General features: G+C 43.0%; 2 protein-coding genes across 3 annotated transcripts in view; one reads left to right on the forward strand and one right to left on the reverse strand.

Annotated features, from left to right (window-relative positions):
- Positions 1-14,536, forward strand: part of MFSD4A (major facilitator superfamily domain containing 4A) — a 234,144-nt gene that overhangs the window by 142,128 nt on the left and 77,480 nt on the right. For both annotated transcript variants that reach the window (XM_069756226.1, XM_069756227.1), the window contains 2 exons: positions 1,662-1,835; positions 9,076-9,223. In XM_069756226.1, coding sequence (XP_069612327.1) covers positions 1,662-1,835; positions 9,076-9,223 — 322 coding nt within the window. The remainder of the gene's footprint in view (positions 1-1,661; positions 1,836-9,075; positions 9,224-14,536) is intronic.
- The window catches only part of ELK4 (ETS transcription factor ELK4), a 171,010-nt gene that overhangs the window by 8,143 nt on the left and 148,331 nt on the right, over positions 1-14,536 (reverse strand). The gene's annotated exons all lie outside the window — the stretch shown is intronic.

The raw sequence follows: 14,536 nt of genomic DNA on the forward strand, positions 1-14,536 counted from the left end.
CAATGTAGCGTTTTCTTGCGTCCGACGCTAGCGTCGGAAACGACGCACGTGGCAAAAACGCCACCAAAACAACGCACGCGTCCCCTATGTTAAACATAGGGGCGCGTCGCCGCTGCGTCGCCGCTGCGTCGCCGGCGCAACAGCGACGCACATTGGCGGAACGCCAATGTGAACGTAGCCTTAGTGATTACAGCACAGTTATAGATAATGACTTACAGTTGATGTTCTTTCTGATGGAATCGTTCACTTTTCCCGTCTTTTCCATCTGGCCCGACCGACATGACAACTTCTTCCTGCCAGGGCTCTGCTGCAGAGATTACAACAAAGACACATTTCAGTTCTCATATTTTCAGCATAGTCCCCATCTGTTTCCAACATGCACAAACTCCTCATACTGCTGATATCCCAATGCTGAGCTGCTGCTGCCGTATTTGGCCATATTACTGCACCTACTGTGTCGTTCTCTGTGCCCTCTATATTATAAAGCAACCTTCTAGAATATAGTAATGCCGGGTGCAAGTGCCATAGAAAACAGTGCCCACATTTTGTCCATAGAAAGTAATAATGCCCTCTGTGTGCCCCTTTGACAGTTACAGTAACCTGAGTTCCCCTATAATAATAAGTGCACATTTTATATTTAATAATGTCTTGAGTCTCCCCCTGTACAGCACCCCTATACACAGTGTGATGCTCTCTTATACACAGTATAATGCCCCTCACTGTATATATACTGACCCCTTAGTATCGCCCAAACATTTTGATGGCTCCAACACCGTATGGCGGCCCCATAACTGTAATCTCCACACTGTATGATGGAACCCTAGATAGCCTCCATATAGTATAATGCACCAGATCAATATAGTATAATGCACTCCCCATAGGTCTCCATATAGTATAATGAACTTCTCATAGGCCTCTATAGTATGCATTCCCCATGGTCATACTCTATTTAGTATAATGCATTCCCCATAGACAGACTCTATATTGTATAATGCACTCCCCATAGGCAGACTCTATATTGTATAATGCACTCCCACATTGGAAGACTTTATATTGTATAATGAACTCCCTATAGGCAAACTGTATATAGTATAATGCACTCCCCATAGACAGATTCTATAAAGTAGAATGCACTCCCCATAGGCAGAATCCATATAGTATAATGCACTCCCCATAGGCAGACTCTATATAGTATAATGCACCCCCATAAAAAATAAATACATCCAATACTCACCTCAACTCCTCTGCTCCGAGTGCCCGTACATCTCCAGACAGCAGGTGCCGAGTAGTGACATCATCGCAACCCCTGTCAGTGTCTAGGTCAGGGAGATCAGATGCTGAGAGGGGGATGATGGGAGAGAGAGCGTAACGCTCCCTCTCTCATCAATGCGGTCAACTGTATCGGCATACAGCTGATTCAGGTGCACTTGCAATGACGGGGGGAGGGGGCCCCATAAGGGCCGAGTGGCAGTGCAGGGAGATCGATTCTCCTCGCTTTGCTGCAGAATGTAACTGTATCGGCGTGCTGCACGACTGCCTAGTGCAGATGATGATGTAGAAGGTAGAACATGTTATGTACCACCATCTCAGGCCCTCTACTATAACACAGTGTATTCAAATGGGTAAGTATACTCTTATTAATATGTCTGTCTTTTTCATAGGGTGAATACTCTGGCTTTATCTACACTTACGCTGTGGAAGAACCGCTGTCATTAACTCATAAGACTGCAGGATATCTGCCCAGCATCTTTTGGGCATGCATAACCCTTGGAAGACTCATTTCCATACCTGTATCCTACAAAGTACCTCCACGTTCCATGCTCTTTATTAACCTTGTAAGTTGTCCCATAGAAGAGGGGAACATTGGTTCTTAACCACATCATGCAAACAATAAGTTCAAGAGCAAAGGTTAAATTGGCCAGTATCGCTCTCCATCTATTCACAACTGTTGAATGTGGATCACATTTTCCCCTTAAGACGTCCAACTTTAAAAATAGGTGTACATTCTCAAGTTTATCAATATTATTCTGTGTGGTCGCTAAAGTAATTATGTGTCCAGCTATACAGTGGCTTGCGATAGTATTCACCCCTTGGTTTTTTACCTATCTTATTACATTACAACCTGCGTTCAAATACTTTTGTAATCTGATTTGTGTGTGATGCATCAGCACTAAATAAATCGTATATAGAGGAGAAGGGTGGAATACTATTCAAACATCATATTAAAAGGGTGCTTGATCATGTGGAGAACAATATATGACATACAAGGAGAAGAAAAAGAGAAACCACATAGCGATATGTGCACCTAATTTGTAAAAAAAATGTACCAAAGTGCATTGAAAGACACAACAATTAAAATCATTTAAAACCAAACAGTAAACACAGTGCAATCCCCCAGTCGAAATAAACCCATTAGGTTCACATCAATACACTCAAGCTATTCATGGAGAGAAATATGTTTAGCAAATACAAAACTGCGATGTCAGGGAATAGTAACAGTGCACAGTCACATACTGTATATAATCTCCAAAATAGATCCCTCTGATACCATATATAGCTACAAAATAAAATAAAAAAACATAAAAAATTACGCAAAGTTATATCCATGGTGGTCATGATAACCATATATATATAAACAACATCAATCAGTTATACATATAAATCCCCTATTGTCATCTGAGAGAACCAGAGAAGTGCCTTTTCCAAGAGTCTATTGAATGCAGAATATAAGGCGTACCAGATATAATAAAAGATAAAGGTACCCTGGTATTTGCCCACAGTGTCGTGAAAGCAAAAGATCACCAATGTTACAAACATGTAAAGCTAGATGGTGATAGCTGTTGCAACAAGAGAATGAGACAAGGTCCCATGTCTCAGAATGAGAGAAAAGAGATGGGCATCAAGTGGTAGCCTGTTATCATCAAATAAAGTAGAGGAAGGTCAGGGTATACCTGCCTGCATCTTTGATGGGACCCAGGAGGGGTGCTGTGAGAGGTTAAGGGGGAAAAGCAAGGAGAGACCCTACTTGTATTGCTGTGACACGCACTATTTTATCAGGGGAATGTAGTCCATGCACAATTCACTATACTTACACACATCAGTATTACTGAGTTAGGCCGGCGTCACACTGGCGCTTTAAACGGCCGAGTGCAAAAAATCGCATTTCACTCAGACCAATGATAAGTTATGGGGCAGCTCCCAGCAGCCGACTTTTTGTCATCCGTTTTCCTCGGTCCGAGACAATCGCAGCATGCTGCGATTGTCTCGGACCGAGGAAAACTCTCAGCTCACTCGCACCCATATAAGCCTATGGGTGCGAGTGAGACAGCGCACACCACTCAGATATCATCCGAGTGATGTGCGCTATAAGCAGACCCCAGCAATGGAGGAGATGAAGAAATTCATTTCTCCGCCTCCTCCGCAGCTGTGCTCCGATCCTCCCTGTGCGAGAGAATCGGAGCACAGACGCATGACACTCGGCTCCTGCTCTACTGGGAGCAGGAGCCGAGTGTCATTAGCATATCGCATCCGATGATCTCGCATCTGATGCAATACGCTAGTGTGACCCCGGTCTTAGGTAGGTAGCGATAGTTGGCCATGTGGTTGAGCCGGAGGAGGTCATAATAAGAAGCCCCTGTCACCCGTTAGTGATAGGTGGCCGCATGCGCACCACCGGTGTACGAAAGAAGCGGACCGCCAAAAGCGGTGACCTGTTATGAAGAGGGCCGAGCCAGCTGCTTTGCCCAAATCGTGTAGAGCGCATGCACAATACGGGGGAAGGAAAAGCCTCCCCACGTAATATCGCTAGTGGCGAATGCGTTCTCCACATAATCAGTGTCGTGCCGGCAAGGTTGTCTTGCCTAGGATTCATTGTGCCATTGCGTAACATAAGAAGAAAGCAGAGCCTCCCCTTGCAATTGTTATCAGCAGGCAAATATGTGTGCATATCGATATGTGGTGTCTATTTTTCTTTTCCTTGTATGCTGCATCAGTACTAAATAGTAACTAAATACTAAAGTTGGTGAAATGAAGTTAGAAAAAGGTAGCCATAAATTAAATTTATGAAGTCAAATAACTAAAATTTGGCCTGTGCATATGTATTCAACCCTTTTGCGATGAAGCCACTAAAAATTTCTTGTACAAACAATTACCTTTATAAGTCACATGCTTAGTGAAAGGAAGTCTCCCATGTGACTCTAAGCCCAGAAAAGGAGGGCATTAACCAGGGAGGTAACACAGAGACCAAAGGTAACCATGAAGCAGCTGCAGAGTTTCCAAGCAGAAACTGGAGTATCTGTCCATAGGACCACAATAAGGCCGGGGACACACACAACGTATAAAAAAACGGTCCGTTTTTGACGGACGAGAATCGCACAAATGTTACCAAAACAATGATCCGTGTGCAGTGCGAGGATGCGATTTTCTCGCATTAAATGATCCGTGTGACATCCGTATGGCATCCGTATGGTGAGATTTTCTCACACACTTGCAAAATGAGCAAATAATGGCTGAGCCTTTCCTGTCACCTGCCCAATGCCTGAGAATTTCTCGCAAGTCACACTGATGGTCCGTGTGCTGTGCTATTTTTTCTCACCCCCATAGACTTTCATTGGCGATTCTCGGCCGAGAAACGCTGACAATCGCAGCATGCTGCGATTTCACTCGGATCCTGAATACGGCCGAGAAAATATCGGATGATGGGAGCTGCCCCATTGATTAACATTGGGAGGAGTGCTATGCGATTTTTTATCGCCTTGGACTCGTCCGTATTACGGTCTAGTGTGACCCCGGCCTAAGCCATATACTCCATAGAGATGGCCATTATGGAAGAGTGGGCAGAAAAAAAAGCCTTTATTTACGCACAAAAATTGTAAGGCTGGTTTTAGTTTGACAAAAGACATGTTGGAGACTCCCCAAATGTATGGAGGAAGGCGATTTTGGTCAGATAAGACCAAAATTGAACTTTTTGGCCACCAAGATAAACGCTATGTCTGGCGCCAAATTCAGCTCATCACCGCAAGAACACCATCTCTATAGTGAAACAAGATGGTGGCCGCATGATGCTGCAAGGGTGTTTTTTGGCAGCTGGAACAAGGAAATGGTCCTAGTCGAGGGGAACATGTATGGCGTGAAATACAGGGATATTCTTGAAGAAACCTCTGTTTCAGTCTGCCAGTAATTTAAGACCGGGACAGAGGTTCACATTACACACATTAGCGGTTTATTGGGAAACATGTAACTGTTTTGGAGTGGCCTAGTCAAAACCCAGACCTTAATCCAATAGAGAAGCTGTGGTCAGACTTGATGAATGCTGTTCACCAGAGGAAACCATCTAACTTGTAGGAGCTGGGGCAGTTTTGGCTTTAGGAATCGGCAAAAATCCCAGTGGCAATATGTGGAAGGCTCATAGAGACTTATCCAAAATGACTTGCGGCTAAAGTAGGCTCTACAAAGTACTGACTTTAGGGTAGTGAATAATAATATACACTGACATTTTCAGTTGTTTGTCTCACAATAAAATCAAAACCAAATGTTCACAGTTGCATGCATGTTCTTTACATGAACTTATGTAAACCCTCAAAAACAAACAGTAAAATACCAGGTTTTGAGGTAGCAAAACAAGAAAAAAGCCAATGGGGTGAATACTTTTGCAAGCCACTGTATGTCCTGTCCGCTATTGAAGAGTGTCACAGTTTTAAGCGTGCCCTAAAAACTCATTTGTTCAGACTGGCCTACCGCCTCAATGCATTAACCTAACGATCCCTGTGTGGCCTATATTAAAAAAAAAAAAAAAAATTAATTAACTGGTTCATGCAGCTTTACATGAACACCCAAGCCTTACACTATGGCTGGTCCGAATAACTATAGCAATTGTTACCATCCACCTCTCGTGTCTCCCCTTTTCCTCATAGTTTGTAAGCTTACGAGCAGGGCCCTCACTCCTCCTGGTATCTGTTTTGAACTGTATTTCTGTTATGCTGTAATGTCTATTGTATGTACAAGTCCCCTCTATAATTTGTAAAGCGCTGCGGAATATGTTGGCGCTATATAAATAAAAATTATTATTATTATTATTATTATTATAGTGTCATATGCCATCTTACAGCAAGAAACCTTAGTACCTCAAGCACCAATCTGCATCTGAACCTGGCTAGTCAGCTGTAAATAACCAAATTCTACCCCCAAACTTCATGACCTCCAGCAAACTTCATGAGATGCAGTGAGAAGTTTTTGTTTAGATCAAAGGGGAAATGTTCATGCTATCAGCAGAAAATGGCCTATTGTTTAAATCATATTTTGTATTACATTTATTTTTTAAATAATTTTGGCAAGTTTTTTTTTTACATATCACAATCTGTATTATATATATATATATATATATATATATATATATATAAATCTTGCAGTTTTCACACTGGGCACTGGGGCTTTTTTATACTACAACTTTCTATTGTTTTATAGCTACAATGAGCAGACCACAACATTTTTTTTTTACATTGAAGTGTCTAGTGTGTCAGGTGCAAAGGTCACTGTGAAGGGCGGAGTAGCAGGGGGTGTTGTGAATGGTAGATCCTGTGTTATTGGCTGTGTTACCTGTTATGAGTTATGAGTCTAAAAAAGCCCCAATGGCTAGTGTAAAATCTGCAAGCTTACTAATTTTGTTGAAAAAACAACACACTAACCAAATTTTTTTTACAAAATACATGAAACCTGTTTTAAACAATAGGTTTTTTTTTACATTGGGAGAACCGATTTTCAGGAATCTGGTCCACATGACAGGTCACTAATCTATGACCACAGGATGGGAGGCCTGCAAATCTCCTTACGGCCGGGGTCACACTTGCGAGTTCAATGTGAAAAACTCGCGCGAGTCTCTCTCATCAATTCCCGGCACTGCCGATGGCACTCGGGACCGGAGATTGCGGCATACAGTCATGGCCAAAAGTATTAACACCCCTGCAATTCTGTCAGATAATACTCAGTTTCTTCCTGAAAATAATTGCAATCACAAATTCTTTGGTATTATTATCTTCATTTAATTTGTCTTAAATGAAAAAAACACAAAAGAGAATGAAACAAAAAGCAAAACATTGATCATTTCACACAAAACTCCAAAAATGGGCCAGACAAAAGTATTGGCACCCTCAGCCTAATACTTGGTTGCTCAACCTTTAGCCAAAATAACAGCGACCAACCACTTCCGGTAACCATCAATGAGTTTCTTACAATGATCTGCTGGAATTTTAGACAATTCTTTTTTGGCAAACTGCTCCAGGTCCCTGATATTTGAAGGGTTCCTTCTCCAAACTGCCATTTTTAGATCTCTCCACAGGTGTTTTATGGGATTCAGGTCTGAACTCATTGCTGGCCACCTTAGAAGTCTCCAGTGCTTTCTCTCAAACCATTTTCTAGTGCTTTTTGAAGTGTGTTTTGGGTCATTGTCCTGCTGGAAGACCCATGACCTCTGAGGGAGACCCAGCTTTCTCACACTGGGCCCTACATTATGCTGCAAAATTTGTTGGTAGTCTTCAGACTTCATAATGCCATGCACACGGTCAAGCAGTCCAGTGCCAGAGGCAGCAAAGCAACCCCAAAACATCAGGGAACCTCCGCCATGTTTGACTGTAGGGACCATGTTCTTTTCTTTGAATGCCTCTTTTTTTCTCCTGTAAACTCTATGTTGATGCCTTTGCCCAAAAAGCTCTACTTTTGTCTAATCTGACCAGAGAACATTCTTCCAAAACGTTTTAGGCTTTTTCAGGTTAGTTTTGGCAAACTCCAGCCAGGCTTTTTTATGTCTCGGGGTAAGAAGTGGGGTCTTTCTGGGTCTCCTACCATACAGTCCCTTTTCATTCAGACGCCGATGGATAGTACGAGTTGACACTGTTGTACCCTCGGACTGCAGGGCAGCTTGAACTTGTTTGGATGTTAGTCTAGGTTCTTTATCCAACATCCGCACAATCTTGCGTTGAAATCTCTTGTCAATTCTTCTTTTCCATCCACATCTAGGGAGGTTAGCCACAGTGCCATGGGCTTTAAACTTCTTGATGACACTGCGCACGGTAGACACAGGAACATTCAGATCTTTGGAGATGTAGCCTTGAGATTGCTCATGCTTCCTCACAATTTGGTTTCTTAAGTCCTCAGACAGTTCTTTGGTCTTCTTTCTTTTCTCCATGCTCAATGTGGTACACACAAGGACACAGGACAGAGGTTGAGTCAACTTTAATCCATGTCAACTGGCTGCAAGTGTGATTTAGTTATTGCCAACACCTGTTAGGTGCCACAGGTAAGTTACAAGTGCTGTTAATTACACAAATTAGGGAAGCATCACATGATTTTTCGAACGGTGCCAATACTTTTGCCCACCCCCTTTTTTATGTTTGGTGTGGAATTATATGCAATTTCGCTTTAGGACAATTTTTTTTGTGTTTTTTTTTCATTTAAGACAAATTAAATGAAGATAACAATACCAAAGAATTTGTGATTGCAATCATTTTCAGGAAGAAACTGAGTATTATCTGACAGAATTGCAGGGGTCTTAATACTTTTGGCCATGACTGTATATTTCTATGCAACTGAACACTCCGTTCCGAACCGCCGGCGGCAGTTGCGGGAGTTGATGCAAGAGACTCGCATTGAACTTGCAAGTGTGACCCCGGCCTACCTCCCAGAATACTTCTTTTGATTAGCCAGATATCGCCACAACCTGGCTAATCAAAAAATGAGCCTGAGATGGCAGAAGGGAAGAAGATTCTCAGGCCTCCCATCCAGTGGTCAGAGATTATTGATCTGTAACCACTGATCCGCTAATCGATTCTCCCATCTCTACTCATTGGCTTTGGGTGCAAGACTGCCATATGAAACACTAGTCTTGGTAATTTCCCACCCTTTTGTATCAGAAATTAGATACCTGTTCAAGCAGAACTAGGTATAGTTGGCAACCAAAGCTAAAACTTCAGATCCTATTAGATTAAAGAGGATTACTAGTAATAGGAAGCTAGAATTCATTAGAGTAAATGAAATGCACCACAACATAACAGATTATCTGAATCTTCTTTCTACTCTTACCAGGTCGGAATGTCGGCAACATTTCTGTTTTTGCTGCTGTCACAGAACAATGTACCTGGTCTTTTTATTGGCACAGCTTTCCTTGGTCTGTTCCTCAGTAGTGTATTCCCCAGTATGTTGGCTTATATTGAAGATATGCTAAATTACAAAGGTGCGTAGAGTAGTTCTGACCTACAGTGTTTACATGCTGTCATCTTTTTCCTGCATGCTAGATGTAAGAAATTCAGACAAAACAATTTAGTTAGGCCTCATGATTAAGGTTGCATACTAGATGCATGTTGTGAGTCTCCTTAATACTTCTTTGATACCATGCTATAGGCCTATAAAATTGTAGATGCACAAAAGTCCAGCATCCAAGGAGTTGTCAATAAAGAAAAATTCAGCTGTCATGGCGGTAATTTGCATGCCTACTCACCATGCAGTTTCTCCCCATGTCAGGGTGTCCCTCTGAGTCTGCTTCTCGCAGTTGCTGCTTATGGTGTTCATTTTGCCTTAGTGGGACGTGCCAGGTCTCCCTTTTGTTAGGCAGCTAATCCTACCACTTCCCACTCGGACATTGGTTCCTATCCTGATAGCACCTGTTTATGCATTCCTCCATATTCTGCTCTCCGTTAACGACCCAGCTTGTTTACCCATCCTGTCTGTCCTATCTGCTCCTGACTTCAGGTACGTTTACTGATCCTGTGCTTTCTGCCCTGGTGTCAGACTGTCTGATCTAGCCTCTGTCTCGCCCCTCTGTACCTCGTTCCTGCACCTCTGACCCTCCAGTCAGCTGCGGCAGACAAGGGAACTGCCCTGAAGGGGTACCTGGTGACTACCAGTGGGAAAGCCTATCCTCACTATCAGAGGGTCTAGTGAATAACGGATAGTCACTTAGTTATGCCCCGCCAAGGTAAGCCCAGCCCGTGACGCAGTAGGTCCACGCCCACCAGCGCTGCATCAGCTTTATCCCAAAACAATTAAAGTCCACACAAACTGAGCATCTTCACAACTATGCCCAATATAAGCAGTCAGACATGGACCAAAATATCATAATGGGCGAGTTTATATCCCCCCCCCCACACACACACACACACCTTTGTGAACAATAAATGTCACAAAGGTATACGTTTTGCTGCACTTTACATCCTTTTGATCCCAAATTATGCCTATTTAAACTAATATGAAATCACATTTTAAGACGATGCTAACTTACGGTATGCAACTTATTATTGACCATGAAGAAATAGAATTGACAAAAACACATTTTAAACCCTACGTCTTTAATTTAACAAACATGTACAACACAAGGAATTTAATTCATTCAATTAGAAAAGGAATACAAATTTAACCAAAGTGGAATCTTTTATAATTGAAGTAAAAAAATCTAAATTCCAAAAAGATAGTGAAGATTACGCCAACAATGAAAAATACAACCGTAATTTTAAAAAAACACTCCAGTTTGAAAAATCACACCACCAATTGCATCCACAGAGAAGGAAAAGTAAGATTCAGAGACTCAGACAATACCACAGATATATCCCAATTAACGACCTTAGATGACTATTCTGATTCCTCAATAGGATCAATGAGAGACTTTTCAGATGGAAGATCTAGGAAAAATATCTACTATATAATTGTCTAAGGGTCACTTCCGTCTTTCTGTCTGTCTGTCACGGAAATGGCCGCTCCCTACTCCCCTGCAGTCAGTGCCCCCTCCATACTCCCCCCCCCAGTCAGCGCCCACATAGCGTTAAAAGGACTGCCTTACACCGCGGCATAACGCGGTCCATTAATGCTGCCATTAACCCTCTGTGTGACCAACTTTTTACTATTGATGCTGTCTATGCATCATCACATGTTATTGCCGCTTGGGACCGGAGCAGCGCGCGAGGAGCAGGAAAGGCCTGGGATGGATCCGGGGGCCGTCGGAGGGTGAGTATATAACTATTTTTTATTTTAATTCTTTTTTTAACAGGGATATGGTGCCCACATTGCTATATACTGCGTGGGCTGTGTTATATATACTACGTGGCTAGTGTTATATACTGCATGGGCTGTGTTATATACTACGTCACTGTGCTATATACTACGTGGGCTATGTAATATACTGCGTGGGCTGTGCAATATACTACGTCGCTGTGCAATATACTACGTGGCTGTGCTATACACTACGTGGCTGTGCAGTATACTACGTGGGCTGTCCAATATACTACGTGGCTGTGCAATATACTACGTGGCTGTGCAATATACTACGTGGCTGTTGTGAATTCTGTGGCTGAGTTCACTTCTGTGGTTACAAGTGGTATTGCAGTCTCTGGGCCTTCTCCCTCAGGTGTTTTGGTGAGCTCGTTGGCTGCCTTGCTATTTAGCTCCACCTGAGTCTGTCTTCCTTGCTCCTTGTCAATGTTCCAGTGTTGGATCTGAGCTTCTGCATCTTTCCTTGGGCCTGCTGCTCTGCTAGATAAGTGCTGCTAGTTTGTTTTCTGTTTTTTCTGTCCAGCTTGCTATTAACTTTTGCTGGAAGCTCTGAGAAGCAAAGGGGTGCACCGCCGTGCTGTTAGTTTGGCACGGTGGGTCTTTTTGCCCCTTTGCGTGGTTTTCGTTTTAGGGTTTTTTGTAGACTGCATAGTTCTCTTTGCTATCCTCGCTCTGTCTAGAATATCGGGCCTCACTTTGCTGAATCTATTTCATTCCTACGTTTGTCTTTTCATCTTGCTAACAGTCATTATATGTGGGGGGCTGCCTATTCCTTTGGGGTATTTCTCTGAGGTAAGTCAGGCTTGTATTTCTATCTTCAGGCTAGTCAGCTCCTCAGGCAGTGCCGAGTTGCATAGGTAGTGATAGGCGCAATCCACTGCTGCTTATAGTTGTGTGAGGATAGATCAGGTACTGCAGTCTACAGAGATTCCACGTCTCAGAGCTCGTCCTATTGTTTTTGGTTATTGCCAGATCTCTGTATGTGCTCTGATTACTGCACGCTGTGTTGCCTGATTGCCAGCCATAACAGTACAAGGAGCCACACCAATGATTCCCAATAGAGGGAAAAAAGAAATCCTGACATCATTTTTTTTTCTTAGCTCTGTCTTCAGTCTTTTTTTTCCCCTAGACATTAGAGTGCTTCAGGACACAGCTGTGGACATGGATATTCAGGCTCTGTGCTCCTCAATGGATAATCTCGTTGTAAATGTACAAAAGATTCAAGATACTATTGATCAGAAATCGATGCTAGAACCAAGAATTCCGATTCCTGATTTGTTTTTTGGTGACAGAACTAAGTTCCTGAGCTTCAGAAATAATTGTAAGCTATTTTTGGCCTTGAAACCTCATTCTTCTGGTAATCCTATTCAACAGGTTTTGATTATTATTTCTTTTTTGCGCGGCGACCCACAGGACTGGGCGTTTTCTCTTGCACCAGGAGATTCTGCATTGAGTAATGTTGATGCATTTTTCCAGGCGCTGGGATTGCTTTACGATGAGCCTAATTCAGTGGATCAGGCTGAGAAAAATCTGCTGGCTTTATGCCAGGGTCAGGATGATGTAGAAGTATATTGTCAGAAATTTAGGAAGTGGTCAGTACTCACTCTGTGGAATGAATCTGCACTAGCGGCTTTGTTCAGAAAGGGTCTCTCTGAAGCTCTTAAGGATGTAATGGTGGGATTTCCTATGCCTGCTGGTTTGAATGAGTCTATGTCCTTGGCCATTCAGATCGGTCGTCGCTTGCGCGAGCGTAAATCTGTGCACCATCTGGCGGTATTGTCTGAGAGTAAACCTGAGCCTATGCAGTGCGACAGGACTATGACTAAAGTAGAACGGCAAGAACACAGACGTCGGAACAGACTGTGTTTCTATTGTGGTGATTCTACTCATGCTATTTCTAATTGTCCTAAACGCACTAGGCGGTTCGATAGCTCTGCCGTTATTGGTACTGTACAGTCCAAATTCCTTTTGTCCATTACCTTAATGTGCTCTTTGTCATCGTATTCTGTCATGGCGTTTGTGGATTCAGGCGCTGCCCTGAATCTGATGGATTTGGATTATGCTAAACGTTGTGGATTTTTCTTGGAGCCTTTGCGGTGTCCTATTCCGTTGAGAGGAATTGATGCTACACCTTTGGCCAAGAATAAGCCTCAGTACTGGGCCCAGCTGACCATGTGCATGGCTCCTGCACATCAGGAAGTTATTCGCTTTCTGGTACTGCATAATTTGCATGATGTGGTCGTGTTGGGGTTGCCATGGCTACAAACCCATAATCCAGTATTGGATTGGAACTCTATGTCGGTAACCAGCTGGGATTGACAGGGAGTACATGGTGATGTTCCATTTTTGTCTATTTCGTCATCCATTCCTTCTGACATCCCAGAGTTCTTGTCGGACTTTCAGGATGTATTTGAAGAGTCCAAGTCTGATGCCCTACCTCCGCATAGGAATTGTGATTGTGCTATCGATTTGATTCCTGGTAGTAAATTCCCTAAGGGTCGTTTATTTAATTTGTCCGTACCTGAACACACCGCTATGCGCAGTTATGTGAAGGAGTCCCTGGAGAAGGGACATATTCGCCCATCGTCGTCACCATTGGGAGCAGGGTTCTTTTTTGTAGCCAAGAAGGATGGTTCGCTAAGACCGTGTATTGATTACCGCCTTCTTAATAAGATCACTGTTAAGTTTCAGTATCCCTTGCATTGATTTCTGACTTGTTTGCTCGGATTAAGGGGGCTAGTTGGTTTACTAAGATTGATCTTCGTGGTGCGTATAATCTGGTGAGAATCAGGCAGGGAGATGAATGGAAAACGGCATTTAATACGCCCGAGGGTCATTTTGAGTATCTGGTGATGCCGTTCGGACTTGCCAATGCTCCATCTGTTTTTCAGTCTTTTATGCATGACATTTTCCGTGAGTATCTGGATAAATTCTTGATTGTTTACTTGGATGACATTTTGATCTTCTCAGATGATTGGGAGTCTCATGTGAAGCAAGTCAGAATGGTTTTCCAGGTACTGCGTGCTAATTCCTTGTTCGTGAAGGGATCAAAGTGTCTCTTCGGTGTGCAGAAAGTTTCATTTTTGGGGTTCATCTTTTCCCCTTCTACTATCGAGATGGATCCGGTTAAGGTTCAGGCCATCCAGGATTGGACTCAGCCGACATCTCTAAAAAGTCTGCAGAAATTCCTGGGCTTTGCTAATTTTTATCGTCGCTTCATCTGTAATTTTTCTAGCATTGCCAGACCATTGACCGATTTGACCAAGAAGGGTGCTGATTTGGTTAATTGGTCTTCTGCTGCCGTGGAAGCTTTTCAGGAGTTGAAGCGTCGTTTTTGCTGTGCCCCTGTGTTGTGTCAACCTGATGTTTCTCTTCCGTTCCAGGTCGAGGTTGATGCTTCTGAGATTGGTGCAGGGGCGGTTTTGTCACAGAGAGGTTCTGGTTGCTCAGTGTTCAAACCATGTGCTTTCTTTTCCAGGAAATTTTCTGCTGCTGAGCGTAATTA

The sequence above is a fragment of the Ranitomeya imitator genome, chromosome 3, assembly GCF_032444005.1.
Source record: "Ranitomeya imitator isolate aRanImi1 chromosome 3, aRanImi1.pri, whole genome shotgun sequence".
In the NCBI taxonomy this organism is placed as follows: domain Eukaryota; kingdom Metazoa; phylum Chordata; class Amphibia; order Anura; family Dendrobatidae; genus Ranitomeya; species Ranitomeya imitator.